The sequence below is a fragment of the Tilletiaria anomala genome (genome assembly GCF_000711695.1).
Source record: "Tilletiaria anomala UBC 951 chromosome Unknown K437scaffold_5, whole genome shotgun sequence".
Lineage (NCBI taxonomy): Eukaryota > Fungi > Basidiomycota > Exobasidiomycetes > Georgefischeriales > Tilletiariaceae > Tilletiaria > Tilletiaria anomala.
In genome coordinates, this window is record NW_013547017.1 from 257666 (window position 1) to 273679 (window position 16014).

The following is a 16014-nucleotide window of genomic DNA, read 5'->3' on the forward strand; positions in this document are numbered from 1 at the left end:
CATAGCAGCTATAGCCTACTTTCGAACAGTTAGTCAGGCTTGATGTCCTTGTTTCTGCTGGACTGAAATTGCTCTTTCGGGTCGAAATCCTGCTCTTTATCATTGTGCATGTATCCTTATCTTTCTGATCCAACAGCCGATGGTCCCACTGGCTCGAGGTTGCGCGTTTCGCCTATTCGTTCATCCACCAATCCGCATCTGGGATCTCTCCACGCTGGATAAAGTCCCACATCAGGTCCCACAATCGAATATTCGGCTGACCAGGTCGGTTCATCTTCAACATTTTGAATGCGTCCACGTGGCGAATGACTTTCGGCCTGGGTCCTCCTTCCCATCTCATAGTTCGAATTCCTGCTGAAGCCCGACAGGTATCGGAGAGCCTCGAAACCAGCCGAGAGCTCGAGAGTCCAAGAAAAAACTGCTGGCGGTGACTGCTAGCCGTGCTTCCTGAATACCCTCTTCGAGCATTGGCACGCCTTGTCGACCGGTTTCAATTGCAGATGCTGATGACTACCACGCTCTCACACCCGTCGTGTCCGCCTTGTCTCCTAGAGGGGTCCCTGGCTCCCACCATTGTCAATTGCGTTCCGATTCGACGGACACCGCTGCGCCGAGAATACGTGTGAAGGCATGCGACATTCGCAACGACACTTTGCAGATGAAGTCGTTCGAGAGGAAGATGTCCAATGTGGGTATGTGCCATTCGTCAAAGCACTGCACGAGCTCGGGGACACCGCCCAGATAACTGTAGAGTTCGAAACCACGAACTTCAAAGAGATGGAATTGGCGGAAGCGGCAAGCCGCTATGCTCAAGATTGGCTTCACTGGGTTGGTATTCCTAGTTACTCACTGCAAGGCGTCCAACCTGGAAACCGGATATCCTGCCCAGTGGATCGTTCCTAGATCCATGTACCCAGCCTGGTCGATCGCATATCGCCCCTCTAGGCCCTCTTGGACAGTCTTCCCTGGATTCCCAGCAAAGCCAATATATGGCGGGGCGCTGCCGGCTGTGAGCAACCTGTCCACATGTACAGTAGGATCGTGGCATCGCAACGTGTGCACAAAGATTGGGGCAATGTGTTCTCCGAGCGAATTCGCGGTCAGCATCATCTCCATTCTTCTTCGTTGTCCCTGGTGATCAGAGATTTATGAAGGTGAAAGCTGACAAAAACGCTTGCGCACGTACACAATTATCGCACCATAGTCTGATTCGGCTACAGATCCATACCAACGCGGTAGCCGTGCTTGAGCACCTATCGCGCTCGCTCCTTCCGGGAGAGCTCCATGCCGCCGATTTGGCCAGCGCAGTCGTTCACGAAACTACTTCCCTGAAGTCGCAGGTCAAAGGCATGGCTGGCGAGCCTTTCCATGCCAGCCAGCTGGAACGTGTGGAAGCACAGGACAGACAAGCGATCAGCGACAGAGTTAGCGGGTGAAATGTATCGCCATTTGCTGGTGCACATATTGCGAAGGCTTGATAGAATTCGGACGGCACACCCGTAGTCTGACCTATGATCAAGGTCGACATTCTTCCGCTTCCATTTTCATTGTCAACCCCTCCTTCTGTCGACCCAAAAACGGTCGCTGCGAGCGCCCATACGCACCTGAAAGCGGAAACATGAAGAGATCCTCAGATCCTCGCGAGGCAAGGCTTCATGTAGCGGCAAAGGCATCCTGTCAGACTTGGCTCGTTGTGAATCAGGTTCTGAAAGGACCGGAGAATGCTGCAGAAGATTACGATGGGAGATGTACAGTGCAGTTCGCTGTTGATGACGAATCTGAGCGGCAGTGAAGGTGGGCAAGGTGGTAATCAAATGCGACTGACGCGAAACCAACCTGGCAAGGAACATCACGCGATCACATAAAATCCCGTGTCGATATGGTTGCTGATGACCTTGCTCCGTCCCTTGCAGCAATGTGACATGTCAGGAGTTTGGGATACAATTATCAAGCTCGCTCGTTGGCAGGCACAAAGTTCGTTCGGATAATTTGGGGAGTTGACAGCCTACTCTCTCTCGTCTCCGGCGCCTGGCGCACTTCTTTTTTGACTTATGTGAAGTTTCTACTATTTCCCTGGTCTTTACCTCCGCTACTTCCGACACTAGGCTACTCGGTCGGACGAGATGAGAAAAAAATATCAATTACCTAAGATTGATCGAACCGCGGAAAAGGACAAATTTGACAAGGCACTCTTTTGTTAACAGAAAATCAATCTGGAAGTGTTGGACAACACCAAAAGCGTGTTTTTGCGTACTTGCTTGCTGTGGTGGGGAAAACATCAGATATCAGCGCCTCAGCGCTGAGCCCATAGGTGAACTAAAGGCCAGCAAGCAGCAACGATAGTGTATGAAAGTACGCGAGATTTCTATCACATGAGCAGGTTGGCCGCCGCCCCACACGGGTCGTTCTCAGTCGCATGAAACACGAATGAAGGACATGATCATAATTTTTTCTTTTTGTCCGGACATCTGGAGAGTAAAACCAACTGTCTATTGACTGGGGGGAGAGTTTGTAGCACGACAACCTGATGTTGACACGGTGGCCCCAAAATGCTCGCGGCCATCCATGCGCATGTGTATTCAATAATGTGAGGTGGATTTGACCCCAGCGGATTGCAAAAGTCAGGGCGGGCAACCTGACGCACTCAAAGCAGAGAGGCGGCGCCAGCCAACAGAGCGATCGCCGCAACAGCCTTGCCTGCACCTGAGGTGCCAGCAGCGCCGTTCGAGCTACCGCTGCGAGAAACGTAATCGAGCGGGAATGGATTGCTTCCGTACGGGTTCGGCAGATGCTGGCTGGTCAAGTTCACCTGATAGGCAAATGCGACCTGCTCCGTCATGCTCTTGTTCAGACCGGCCTTGATGAGGGTGTTGTTGTCCGCGTTGGGCGGGAAGGTGAAGTCGGTGTTCTGCGTATTGGAAAACGCACCCGGATAGACTCCCGTAGCATTGTTGATCGGAATCGCGTCGCCAGAGACCTCGGTGTTAGTGTGATTAAGCTGATGAGCAAACGTTGAGTAGACGTTTGCGAGGGTTTTGTTCATGTCGCCACGACCGAGATTCTTGAGGCCCCAGTTGGCCTCAACAGAAGAAATGTCTGAATAGTGCGTGTAATATGTCGAGTCGGTGGTGTTGATAGCCGATTGGGGAACGACGCCACCGAGCAGAATCGTTGCGATACGGTTTGGGTCTCCATAACTCTCATTCTCGTCGAATGTCAAGATAATTGCAGTCCTGGAAAATAATGACAGCACAATGGATCCATTCCTTCGTTTGTCATCGGCAGAATGAGCTTTCGGTGACGTGAAGAACATACCTGTTATTGTTGAAGCGAGTGTCGTTGAGAAGAGGAAGAAGGAAGTATTCCGTCCAGTTTGAGAAAAATGCGGGCGTCGTGTCATGTCCATCGTTTACCAGATTGGGTGTCTGAGGCAAAATTGTCAGTTTCCTGTTAAAGTTTTCCTACTGTCATCGTATCCCCACTCACAATAAACATCCACTGCGGAAGAGCATCTGCTTCGAGATCCGTGCTAAACTGGTTGAAGTTGCGGTTGGCCTCGATAGCACGAGTGGCATTCCCTGACACGAAATCAGCCATGGCGCAAGGGTTGCTAATGATTCAAGACGAGAGTCAGACTTGTCGCGAAATTGTCAGGCTAGGAGCACATACTTACTGCTTCCTGACGTAGAATGTGTACGTTCCGTTGCCAGTGAGGTAGTTGTGTTCGGTGTAGTTGAAGCCGGTGTATCCGTTCGACGGCATGTTCTCCTGGTAGCATGCGTAGCTGATAGGCTTACCAGCCGAGCCACCGTCCTCGAAGAGATCAAAAAGCGTAGTGATGTTCTCGGGTAAGTGATAGAACGCATCATCTGCCATGCCGAAGAAGTCTCCAGCAACAGTAGCAAGGTACTCTGGTTCCGAGGGGTGCGTAAGTGCGTAGCGCTGTGAGTGGGTTACGCCATGTTGAGCGAGGGAAGAGAACGAGGGCGTGGCCATGGCAATCTCAGCGTCCGTGTTCTCGAGCCAAATGCTGGAAAAAGCGAAGGAATCTGAGCCCTTGTACAAAAATGAAGCAGAGATAAGCTGTGCTCCAAACTTACTGAATGAGGCGGTCAAAGGCCTTGCCAGGGACGACATCCTTCTTGGAAAGGGTGCCGTTCGCAGCGCCAGCGTAGTTTGGGGATTGGACAAGAGGGGAAGTTGAAGGAGCCACAAAGTTGAGAGCAAGCTGAGCGCGCTTCGCGAGGTTGCTAATGCGACCGGCGCCGGGGAAGTTGAGGGGGTACGCGTTCACTACGGCTGGGATGGCCGCAACGGCCACAAGGGTGGAAAGAGATGGCATCTTCGTACGTGCGTGCGCTGTTGTTTCTCACAGAGCGTACGATGAATCGCAAAGAGATGTGGACAATGAGGGAGAGAATCCACTCCTCCTTTTCTGGTCAAACAGATGTCGTCGTCAAGATTTATACCTTGCTTACCCAGCAAGGCAGCGACCCTCCCACCCACAGCCCCATCTACAGAGAACTACGGAGTGAGGAATTCATGGACATCCAATTTTACATGTGAGCATGTGCGCGTGCACGTTGTTCGCCCATTAGCTCGTTCCTCATTCGTCTGCCCTTTTCAAATTTCAAATTTAATGACATGTTTACTTGCTTGTTAAATGCCAGCGTCTACTGAGTGCCGCCTCTCTCCCGGCGAGCTCTGGAAGCTCGAGGACCATGATATCGAGACAATCCCTGCAATGATGTGAATGTATATGTGATGAAAGAAGAACGAGAGGCGAGACAAATGCAACAAAAACTGTTGACCCTGCATTTCCAAAAAACCAAAAGGGCCCCGCGAAGTGGTCACCATGCCTGCGTCGGACATGGGGACGACGATGTTGCGTTCCTGAAATCTACGTGCATTCCTTCGTTTCAGGTCATTCTGATTCCAGGGCCATTACCAGTGGGCATCACAGGCCGTGCGCAGCACACTGGCTGCACCAAACTCCAACAGGCCACTTGCAGCGGGCGCCCATGCGTTGCCACTGATCTATACTGGTCGCTGACCTCTCCATAGTCCAGACCTGCGCCACTCCTGCTTCGGCGTCCTGCGCGCTTCTGCGCATCTGCAATTTCGTTTCACTGTCCATGCAACGTGCAGTGACCTGTAGACTGGAATGGCTTATGGTCTAGCTTCAGCAAAATGCGCCAAAGTATTCAACGTGCAACAAATGAGCGCTCTGATTGGCTGCTCGCAGGCTCAGTGAAGCGCAATTTTCGGGGTGGCGCAATAGAACGTGTACGTATCTGCAGTAGAGCTTACAACAGTATACATAGTTATATGTAACATGTAAAAGTTGTTCATGACTACGCTTTATAATGACAGGTTGGGAGTCGTTGGGACAGCTTTGGACTACCGCCGCTGCTGCTGCCGCCCTGCGGGATCTTACGGCAGTCTTGCGGCTCGCTCCCTGCCTCCGCCGGCAAGCGCTTTACAAGGTCCAAATTTCAAGCGCTCCCAAAGCCCTATCCTAACTTCCTACGTTTGGTCTATATGATATTCAGCGTTTGTGTGGACGATGTTGACGTGTGGATGGAAGTGGATTTGGGGAGATTTTTGGATGAAAAGCCTAGGCGTTCAGGGTGGGCACAGACTCACATACTCACAGCCTCACTGGCAGTCATCGGGCTTGCGGGTAGGCGAGAGGGACGGCAACTGGCCGACGTGCGCAGCGCGGGCCACGCGCATGTCACCAAATCACTGTCGCTAACTCTTAAAATCCCCGCGGTAGGATGAACGCTTAATACCTACTCGCTTAATTCGTGTTTCGTGAAACAACGCCGTGACAATGCTTGTGGCCTTGCCCCAATTTTCTGCTCGTGCTCGGGGATTATCCACCTTTTCATGTCTCCTTTCATCCAAAATTCAGCCACTGTTTCCTTGACTACTGGAGCTCGGAAATCGGAAAAGATCCTGAAGTAAGGGGAAAATCAGCCAGGCACCGGGTGCAGGCAGCAACGTTTCTGTCTACTCAGCAAGCGTGTCAGTGTAGACATTGCCTATTGACTCAGGACTCTCAGGTACCGATGAGACAATAGATTTTTTTCAGATGCTTTTCAACGACGCTGGATATCGGGTTTCATTTGACGGTATGCGATGGTCTGAGAGCCGCACCGTTGTTACATGGACGCTCTCAGAGTTTCAGCAGTGGCAACTCTTCTAGAGGACTTCATCGAAGGATGAGCTGATTGGCATCAAGAAAATCGGCCGTAGACATGATAGAGAAGGCCGGCACGCATTCGTGAGTGGTGCGGTCCAAGTGACAGGTAACGAACTTTAAAAGACCAGCACCAGCTTTGACGCGTTGATATCGTCTTTCATACGCACCGTCCACCATTTGCAGAAAGCAGAGCTTTCACAGCCTCACTTTTCATTCAGGAATGCATCGCTCTAGCATTGCGTGGGCTCGTCGCACACAGTAAGATGACGGCCAAAGCAGCAAAAGCACAGCAGAGCACGATGTCGCTCGCTGCAGATTCTGTCCCTATTTCGAAAGAACCCTCTTCAGCGTCCGCTAGCACATCTCATTCTGAGCTGGACCAAAGCAGCAAGCTTCCTGGCTCCAAAACAGGTCGCTTGAAACTGCGCTGGCTTTTAGCAGGCGGATCAGCGTTCGTTATCGTCCTAGCGCTGGCACTCGGCCTAGGCATCGGCCTAGGCCTTCGCAATTATCGCTCCAACGGCAATGCTTCCCTATTGTCTGGCAACAGCGTGACAGCCAACTACAACGGCAAGCCACTGCCATTTATTCCACGTCGCCAACTCGTCGACCCATCGCAATTTGTGCTTGATGCGTCTTTCGACCGGCATGCACCGCCTACGGTACGCACGTACAACTGGACGATCTCTCGCGTGCTTTCCGACCCTGCGGGCGTGCAGAAACCCATGCTCACGGTGAATCAAATGTCGCCCGGCCCGACCATCGAAGCCAACCTGGGAGACACGATCCTTGTCTACGTGAAGAACGAGCTCGGAAATGCGACGACGTCCATCCACTGGCACGGGGCACTGCAAAACGGAACGAACTTCATGGACGGCACGATTGGCGTCTCTGAATGCGGCATCGCGCCCGGTGAGACAAAGCTATACAACTGGACGGCGCAGAACCAGATGACTAGTTGGTGGCACGCCCATGCCGCGGGACAGTACACGGATGGTATTTTTGGCGCGTTGGTTCTGCATTCGCCCAACGAGACATACTCATTCAAGCATGCTGGCAGCGTCTCTAGCAGCGGCTCGGGCGTAACAGGCGCCTCATTAGCAACAAAAAACAGCACGTACGATGGCGATATCATCGTCATTGTTAATGACATTTACCACAGCATTTCCGCCCAATGGATCGCCACTTACTTCCAGCCCGGAAATGCAGATGGGACCTTCGAGGGTGCCGAACCTGTTCCAGACAGCGGACTTGTTGCAGGCTATGGCAGAGGGACCTGCTTGGGTTTACCGCCTGGCACGCCGTGTGATGGCGGACAATATGCCAACTTCACATTTGAGCCCAACAAGCGCTACCGTCTGCGTGTCATCAACACTGGTTCGATCGCCACGATCAATTTTTCCATCGATGGCCACGTCATGACGCTCATCGAGGCCGATGGCACCGAGGTACAGCCGCAGAAAATTACTGACGTGGACGTTATGGTCGCTCAGCGGTACTCGGTGCTGATCGACACTAATCAGCCAGCTGGAGTGTTCTACATGCGCGGGAAACTTACGGACGACATGCTTTCATACAAAAATCCTGCACTCAACCAAGACCAGAGAGCTGTCATGCGCTACAGCAATGCTGCCGCTGATGCCACACCGAGCGAGACGCTGCCAATGATCCCAGGTAACTACTCTAGCTTGGACGCGTCGACTCTCAGGCCGCTTCGAGCGATAAATCCGCCCAACCCGACACAGCTTACTTCGTTGACGGTCTCTTTCGGCATCTCGCAGCAGAGCGATTACCGGGCTTTCATCAATGGCACATCTTGGGAGCCAGAGATGGGCGGCAACTCTACACTCCTAGAGGCTTACAACGCGGCTGAGGTAAATGCGGCGTTCGTACCGCCCATCTCGCAGATCGTTGCAATGAGTGACAGCATCGAGGTGCTTGATATCATTCTTTCGAGCAACGACGAGGGCGAGCACCCTATTCACCTGCATGGCCACATTCCGTGGATCATTGGCACTGGCAGTGGCACATGGACACCTAGCAAGCTGGACCGGAAGCAGACGTTCAACAACCCCATGCGCAGGGATGTATTCACAGTTCCTGCGTACGGCTGGGTCGCTGTGCGTATCGTCACCGACAACCCGGGCCTCTGGCTATTCCACTGCCATATTGTTGCGTGAGTGCTTTGGCAAGTACTCGCACAGCAAAATGTAGCGCTTCATGCCGGTAATGCTGACGTCCTCTTCCTGATCTGCACGGTCGCAGTCACATGGAAGCCGGCTTCGCTGCCCAGTTCCAAATCCTACCTTCAAAGATCAAGCAATTCCCAGCCATGCAAGTCGCAGATGGCTGCGCCGCTGTGTCTGCTTTCTCGCAGAAGCGCTAGTTGAGCCCCTCCTTCCTATTAGAGAACTCGCCACTCACACCGCCATGGGCTCCACGTACCTCGAGCGTACTGGCACTCCTGTTTTCCTGCCATTCGCGTTGACTGGGCTATGTATTTTAGGTATATTGAGATGATCGGAGCAATAATCATGACATATTGTGAACGGATAGTTTCGCCTCTGGCGAACGCTGTGAGATGGTCCGAGCTACAAAGACATTGCGGCCTTTCCACTCGAAGCGTGTCAGGCCGCACTACTTATCTCTTCTCGCCTTGGGCAGGGTGGAGGGCCATCCTGAGTGCGGCAGCGGTAGGCGAAAAACAGGATATATCTTTATGCCGAGTCGCTGCATGTGGTTCGTGACTCTTTGTGGCTGCCACCAAGAGAGAGAAAAGTCGCCGACGGTGGTTGGCGTTGTCGGCAACCAAAATCCGGCGGAACCAAGAAATTTTCGAGGAGGCTCACTCAGTCACAAAGTTCAAGAAATCTGAATGTTTGCTCATTGGCAAATGATTGTCACTAAGAAATACGCGTTCTCTCTCGATACCGTCCCCAGGTCAACAGAGTCTTGAGCTACATCGGCGCTGCGCTGCTTCTGGGACGGGTAAGGACCCTCCTTGATTCCCATTTCTCGTCAAAAGACCGGGATGCCACCGTCCCCTGAAGCGGGTCCATCGCGGCTGCCAATGGCAGCGTCAGCCCGCAGCGAGGGAGGCAAGAGGAAAAGAGGGGGCAAGGGAAATAAGGATAAGAAGGACAAGCCAACCAGCACACACGATGAGAGTGCGCTGAAGCTCCAATCGAGCAGCATCGCATCAGCCACGCGCATGCCTACATCGCTGCAGCAAGCCACTCCGTCATCGATGCAGAATGCTCGCCCACCTAAGTCGTTTGGCAAGATCCACGACAAAAAGCTCCGCGCTCATCTCTCCAACGAGTATCTCTCTGCCAAAAGAGCAGCGGAGCATGCCAAGCTCGCTGACCAGTACATCAATATCAGCGCTCCCGGCGAAGGGGCAGGCCTGATCGAATTAGAAGATGACCTAGAACGCACTGCAAAAGTCACACAGTCTGTCATTCGTGACAGCGTCGGGGTTGATACAGCGCGCAAGAGCTTTTCATTGCAGCTGGATGGCGGAAGAGATGGCGTGGGTCTCGGGCCGTATCGCTGCGACTACACTCGAAACGGTCGGCATTTGGCGCTGGGAGGCAGGAAAGGGCACATTGCCGCGTTTGATTGGCATGCTGGCAAGCTCAGCTTCGAGATCAATGTCAAAGAAACAGTGCGGGATATTAAGTGGCTGCATAATCAGGACTACATTGCGGTTGCACAAAAAAAGTACGCCTTCATCTACGACGCACACAGTGGCGCTGAGATTCACAAGCTCAAGCAGCACGTAGAGGTGCATCGCATGCAGTTCCTTCCGTACCATTTCCTGCTTGCTACTATTGTGGGTGGATTCTTCATAGGCTGGCACTAGCGACTCGCTGATTAGCTCTTTCTATGGTTTGGCAATGCAATGTAGGGCAGTGCTGGCTACCTCAAATACCAAGACGTTTCAACTGGACAACTCGTATCGCAGCATCGAACCGGGCTAGGGCTCTGCAACGTCCTCGCGCAAAACCCACTCACTGCCGTTTTGCATTGTGGGCACGCCAACGGGACCGTGACCCTGTGGACGCCGAACCTCTCTACGCCCGCACTAAAACTGCTGGCACATTGCGGCCCTGTCTCTGGCATCTCGATCAACACGCAAAATGGCGGGAGACAGATGGTGACAAGCGGCATGGATGGCTGCGTCAAGGTGTGGGACAGCCGGATGCTCGGACGTGGTGCAGTCAAGGAGTGGGTCAATCCCAGGCCGGCATCTGACGTGCAATTCTCGCAGAGAGGGCTGCTCGGCATGGCTTGGTCTACTCATGTGTCCATCTACGATCCGGCCAAGGTGCTCGACTCGACGGCCAAGTCCGGCGTCCCTGGTCCGTACCTCACGCAGAACTTCCCCAAATCCGAACCACTCAGTCTAGCGTTCTGTCCGTTTGAGGACGTTCTGGGTGTAGCGCACGGCAAAGGCTTTGACAGCTTGATCGTACCTGGTGCCGGAGAGCCCAACTTTGACAGCAGCGAGGCCAATCCATTCGAGAACAGGCGGACAAAGCGCGAGCGTGAGGTTCACAGCTTGCTCGACAAGATCCAGCCAGATATGATCACACTCGACACCGAGATGCTCGGCCAGCTTGAGAGCAAGACATTGCAGCTGCAGGCTGAACCGGCAGCGCCGACACGTCTCACGGTGGCAGCCCAAAGCTCGTTGGCCATCGTGAAATCGGCCGATGGGCGTCCGTACGCCCGCCTATCGCGCATCGAGCGGCTTCAGCTCGACGGGAAAGCCGAGGAAGCCGAGGAAGCACTGGATGCGGCCGAAGATGATGGGGATGATGAAGACCCTCGCTCTCGGAGCAGGCTAGCAGCAAATATCCCTGCGCAGGCCGGGCCTGTCCAAGAGAAGAAGCGCGCACGAGGCCGGAACAAGGCACTGAAGCGCTACCTGCGCAAGAAGCGCAAGAACGTCATCGACCCGCAAACTGTGAGCAGGGCTCGAACAAACTAATGCCTTAGGAGATCCTGACTCACGTACTCTCCCTTGAATCATGCGTAGGTGGCGGTCCGCGAGAAGCTCGAGCGCAATCGAGCCCAACGGGAGCAAGAGGCGAGGCAGAAACGTGGCGAAGCAGAAAGCGCACAACCCCAAAGCGCCTTGGATGTGTTCTCACGACCGCGTAAGAGAGCGCGAGGAGCACCCTTGTGACTTTATCGTCGGCGTCGTTGAATACATCGCTTTCCCGACAATTTCCACTCATGCGGGTGTCTTGGAGCAGAATTCTGTGTGATTCATGACACGATCAAGACCAGCTATAGATAGGATGATGGTGACATATATCATTATAAGCGCAGCAGTTTTCTTCGCACCCAGATGCAAACGGTGCATTAAATAGGATGCGTAGCATGAGAGTGCCTTTCCAGGACGCTCGTTGCGCGAGCGGGCCCCTATCACGAAGGAAAGGGGATGCCGGATGGTGGGATTGGTATCCATCCTCGACCTTCCTGGTCTCGGGTGTTCTGCCAGATGATGTTCCCGATCCAGTTAAGCGTCACGTTGGGAATCTGAACAGACACGAACAGCAACAGCCCGCATGTGGCCGCCGCGGCGTCACAAGCAGCGCCTGCGAGGTAGTTGTACCGATCCCAGATTGGGAAATATCGCCTTCGGATGATGTACTCTGCAGGAAGTCCGAAGTCAGCAAACAGTTATAGCAGACGTGGGTCGGAGAACACTCACGAGCAATGAAATTGATGGCAACAAAAGCAGTCGTGTTTACAGGGTCGCCTGCCATTGCGAAGGGAACTCCGAATAGCATGAGAGGAACGTTGACGAACTTCCATATGCGGCGTGGGTAGCGCCTATTCAGGTACCAGAACGGAATCGGGAGGAGCGCACCGGCGGCGAGCGCATAGGATAGACTGATGCGGTTGGCAGTACTGCTGAACAGCCGCCGCGGTCCTATCACTCCCCAGACGATGCTCGAAGAGTAGTAGAACCTTTGTCCTGGGCAAGTAAGCAAAGATGCCTGATTGTGGGAGCATAGGTCCGGGATCCGCGCAGTCATGAGCTCCTTTACGGCCAATAGAACCACATCTGCCCATAGCATCGCGCTTAGCTGGCATGCAAGGGAGAAGCGCGGCCCGATCTTCATGTAGTGCCCCATCTTGAGAGCTTGGGAGAAGGTTTGACCTGAGAGTGTGGACCCCACGACAAACGCTTTGAAGATCATATTGGGGATTGCGCGACCGGGCAACGCATACCCGATGATAAACTCTCCAATCACGTTGACAACAGTTGTGACGAGAGCAGTCTGAGCGAGGAGGATAGTAACGGGAAGGAAGTAGACGCCGACAAGTGCGTAGCCGATGATGATGCCCCAGACCGGCAATCCGAGGTCATAGATTTTAACCGCAGCGACGACGAAGCCGAAGGATATGACGATCATGACGCCATAGAGGTAGTCCGGAACATCCTTGTATCGACGCATTTGCCGCGCATGGACATCATCGATCTCAGCTGTGCCGGTTCTCAAATTCATCCAAATAAAGTTCTGGAAGTTTAAGTAGGTGTGTACCAGGAGAGCGCCGGCAAGCGCGAGAGATGACCAGAAATCCAGGTAGGACGCAACCGTCAGATAGAGTGGAGAGTAATTCTCGTAGGCTTCTGGATCAAAATCTTGTCCTTTGAGGACCCGAGGAGCGTTGTACCTGTGGCCGAATTTGTCGGAGCTGCTAGGCCCGTTGAAAGGCAGATAACCGAAATTGAGAGCCTGCACCGCGAGGATACCATTAGCTTCTCAGCAAGAGTACTCCACAACACGCTGCTTACTCACATTTTTGAAGTAAAGGATCGTACCGATAAACACCCACATAATCAAATACCCTACGCCAAGGTTGGCACCTGCCCACCAAGGAGCTAGCGTCGGTGAAGCGAAATAATTGAGCTGTGTGTAATCGAGAGTCACGGGGAATAGAGCCATTCCGTTTGTGAACCCGAAGATATGATTGACGGCGACGTTGTCTGAAGTGACGAGGTTGAAGGGAGAACATGAGTACGACGCCTTCTTCGCGCTCCAAGACAACCAACACAACTCACTCGGAGCGATCCAACAGATCCAGTTGAATGTGCTAAGTGCGGTGAACAAGAAAGACGGCACAATCTGCCAGACAAAGATTACGCCGAAAACGATCCAGAAGAACTTGAGGCGATTCATCCGGCCCCGCTCCGGTTCCGGCTCGGCATGGAGGACATTGATCATGAGCGAGATCTGCAGATTCTGCGGCCAGATCATCGACGCGGGCTTGACGAGGAAGCGTCGTCCAAGACCGGCGAGACCGGCGCCGAAGAGAATCGAGCTAAACGTGAAGAGGATAGCGAAGGAATATGGTGTACGCAGGTTCCAGAACACCGGCAGGTCGAGTGCGGATAGCGAGAACATGGGGTAAGTGGCCTGTGTGTTGAGGCTGACCATCACCATCTGAGCGATCAACGAATGCTCCTTCATGCTCCAGTACCCCGGGTTGAGCTGGACGGCATGCCCACCGAAGAGCTTGGGGAAGTGGAACGTCCATTTGGGTGTCCAATGCGCAAGTGTTCTGCCAACAGGCCAGGCGGCCAGGACAGCCACTGCAGTGGTGATGGTGGGGGATGGATAGCGGAAGGTCCAGTAAGCGTTGGCGCCGACAGACACAGTGATGAGGAAGAGGGCTATGATGAGAACCCGCAATGTCAAGGCGTGCTCATCGTAGTCGTCGAGATGCGAAACCGAACATCGAACCTCGATGTAATCTGAGTCCTCTTGTTCGTCGCCCTCCACAGGTCCTTGACTATCCATATCGACCGCATGTCTGCGTGTACTGTTTGGCTCTGGTATCGGCTGCGGATCTTGGATCACATCGGCGAGGGCCGGCCGCTTCCTCCTTCGCGCACCACCACGCAAGCCTGGCAGAGGTTCCAAAGGGTTGCCGATGTTCTCTCGCTGCTTGCCAAGTGTCATGCTGGTGGGACCAGATGAGTTGACAGCATTGGTATGGGCCACTTGTACCGCCATCTCGTACTGCGCAGCTTCGAACGCAACTTGGAAGGCATGATCGGCATGCGCTTGCCGTCCGAGCAAGGTCAGCCCGCGTTCATAGGCAGCGAAATTCGAGTTGCGGCGCTGGGCTTGTGCGGCGGCAAGAAGCTCTGCTGGGTGCAATTGGCTTGCCTGTATCTTGAAATAATCAGCCATGGAGCCATTGTCCTTGCCTGAGCCAGTCGCTCCAAGGTTGATCGCATCTTTCACCAGAACAGTTCCCAAAGGCTTCTTTCGCTCTGACGCGGTGGAAGACCTGACTTCATACGACTCGTCAAGCTCGACGGACGGACCCAGGCCCGCTAAGGTGGGAGTGTTACGGATCAGCACCGAGCGGCCGCCAAAGCAGATGGACGGTAGCATTTACTCACGAGGCATGAAAGCGAACACATTCTCGTCTTCATCACTTGCGTATAGCTCCGCTTCCTCCTGATAAAACATCCTGTCCTCCTCCGAGCTTCTTCCCTGGGCATTCAATTGGATAGAGTCCGGAGAAATCGGCGTTCCGACCGGTCTCGACGCCGGGCGTCGCTGCCGCCGTGACGGAGGTTTTTGCGCTTGCCCATTGAGTGGAGGTTCGGAAGTTTGGCTTGTCACTTCAATCGACTTTGTAGCAGACAGCACGGCAGCCTCCGGCCGGGGGGCACGTGCGGAAACACCAGGGCCAGGCGTAGCGTCTGAGCTGCTTACCGCCTCTTGAAGGGTTGAAGGAAGTATCCGGATCGCATCCGACGCTGAAATCCGGATCGTTGCTTCTTCCAATGGCGCTGCGGCAGATATGCGTAGATGGGCGTCAGGAGCATCATAAATGCCACAGATGAGACACATCGTACTCACGCGGAGCAAAAGCAAAGACGTTGCTGTAGTTGTCCTCTTCGGCACGTTCGTTGATGGGCACAGTGTGAGATGAGACGAAGCCGAAGGAGGTGGGACGCTCACTGCCAACCTCTTGTGACGTGCCCGGTCTCGCGTCAAAGCCGCTGGATGTCGTAGGCCGTGCTTCGCCAAAGCCTCGATAGGTGCCTGGACGATCTCCAACACCTCGCGATGTGCCCGGACGTTCCCCGGTCAGGCCGCGGGAAGTGGGAGGCCGTTCCACGTCGCCACCAGCAAGAAGTGGGGACGCCGTTGCGAGCCTTCCGACGAGGTTGGGATCGTCCTCGACGCCGAAGCCGAAACTAAGGCCAAATGGTGGCGAAGCATGGTGCAGTGATGTACTTCTGGCAGTCCCAGGTCTCACGTTCGTCGCCGGGGGGAGCTGCATTGCAGCATTCTGGCTGGAGGGAACGACGTCTTCGGTTTGCTCGGTCGGCTGCCGGATCTCCATCTCGCTGAGACCTCGCGGGTTGCAACTACGCCATGGACGCTTCTTTCGCTCGCCAGATAGTGCCCGAACGGATGAAGCACAAAGCGCACGAGAAACTACAGAAGGTCGCGCGTGAACAACTGTGGCAGACGCCCAGTTAGATGTACAAGGTTTCTCCTACAACAGGAGACGGATCTTCTCTCTCTGGCTGCAAGCAGGTGAAGACGATCAATCTGCGCCGCCGGATGATGACTTGAAGCAGACTGGACATGGCAGACTGGCGCAGCAGTATGCCTGCGTGGATGCCCCCGCCGTCTTCGAAGGCGAGGTGTGCCGCGCAGTGCAGTGCAGTGCCCGATACCCCTTTCCAACGCAGAAGAAGTGGCGGAACGTACCAACACTGCTACAGTGCTTGATCTCAATCAATAATCCACGTT

At 54.0% G+C, this 16014-nt stretch overlaps 4 protein-coding genes across 4 annotated transcripts; 2 read left to right on the forward strand and 2 right to left on the reverse strand.

Annotated features, from left to right (window-relative positions):
• Window positions 1-2477: 2477 nt before the first annotated feature.
• Window positions 2478-4379, reverse strand: K437DRAFT_292666 (uncharacterized protein). Its single transcript, XM_013390378.1, has 5 exons — window positions 4101-4379; window positions 3674-4030; window positions 3487-3610; window positions 3316-3425; window positions 2478-3233 (listed from the first exon to the last, which is right to left on the reverse strand). Exons 1-5 carry the CDS (start codon window positions 4340-4342, stop codon window positions 2645-2647), a joined length of 1422 nt encoding a protein of 473 aa, XP_013245832.1. The 5' UTR covers window positions 4343-4379; the 3' UTR covers window positions 2478-2644.
• A 1830-nt stretch (window positions 4380-6209) lies between these two features.
• K437DRAFT_253645 (multicopper oxidase) lies at window positions 6210-8747 on the forward strand. The gene is made up of 3 exons (XM_013390379.1): window positions 6210-6293; window positions 6392-8384; window positions 8474-8747. The coding sequence occupies exons 2-3, from the start codon at window positions 6508-6510 to the stop codon at window positions 8592-8594; spliced, it is 1998 nt and encodes a 665-aa protein (XP_013245833.1). The 5' UTR covers window positions 6210-6293; window positions 6392-6507; the 3' UTR covers window positions 8595-8747.
• A 384-nt stretch (window positions 8748-9131) lies between these two features.
• On the forward strand, window positions 9132-11594 carry K437DRAFT_253646 (BING4CT-domain-containing protein). The gene is made up of 3 exons (XM_013390380.1): window positions 9132-10043; window positions 10119-11180; window positions 11253-11594. Exons 1-3 carry the CDS (start codon window positions 9279-9281, stop codon window positions 11400-11402), a joined length of 1977 nt encoding a protein of 658 aa, XP_013245834.1. The 5' UTR covers window positions 9132-9278; the 3' UTR covers window positions 11403-11594.
• Window positions 11595-11644: 50 nt separating this feature from the next.
• K437DRAFT_277360 (OPT oligopeptide transporter) lies at window positions 11645-14031 on the reverse strand (the record flags this gene model as incomplete). Its single annotated transcript, XM_013390381.1, has 4 exons — window positions 11645-11874; window positions 11934-12966; window positions 13030-13217; window positions 13293-14031. 4 exons carry the CDS (start codon window positions 14029-14031, stop codon window positions 11645-11647), a joined length of 2190 nt encoding a protein of 729 aa, XP_013245835.1.
• Between the last annotated feature and the right edge of the window lie 1983 nt (window positions 14032-16014).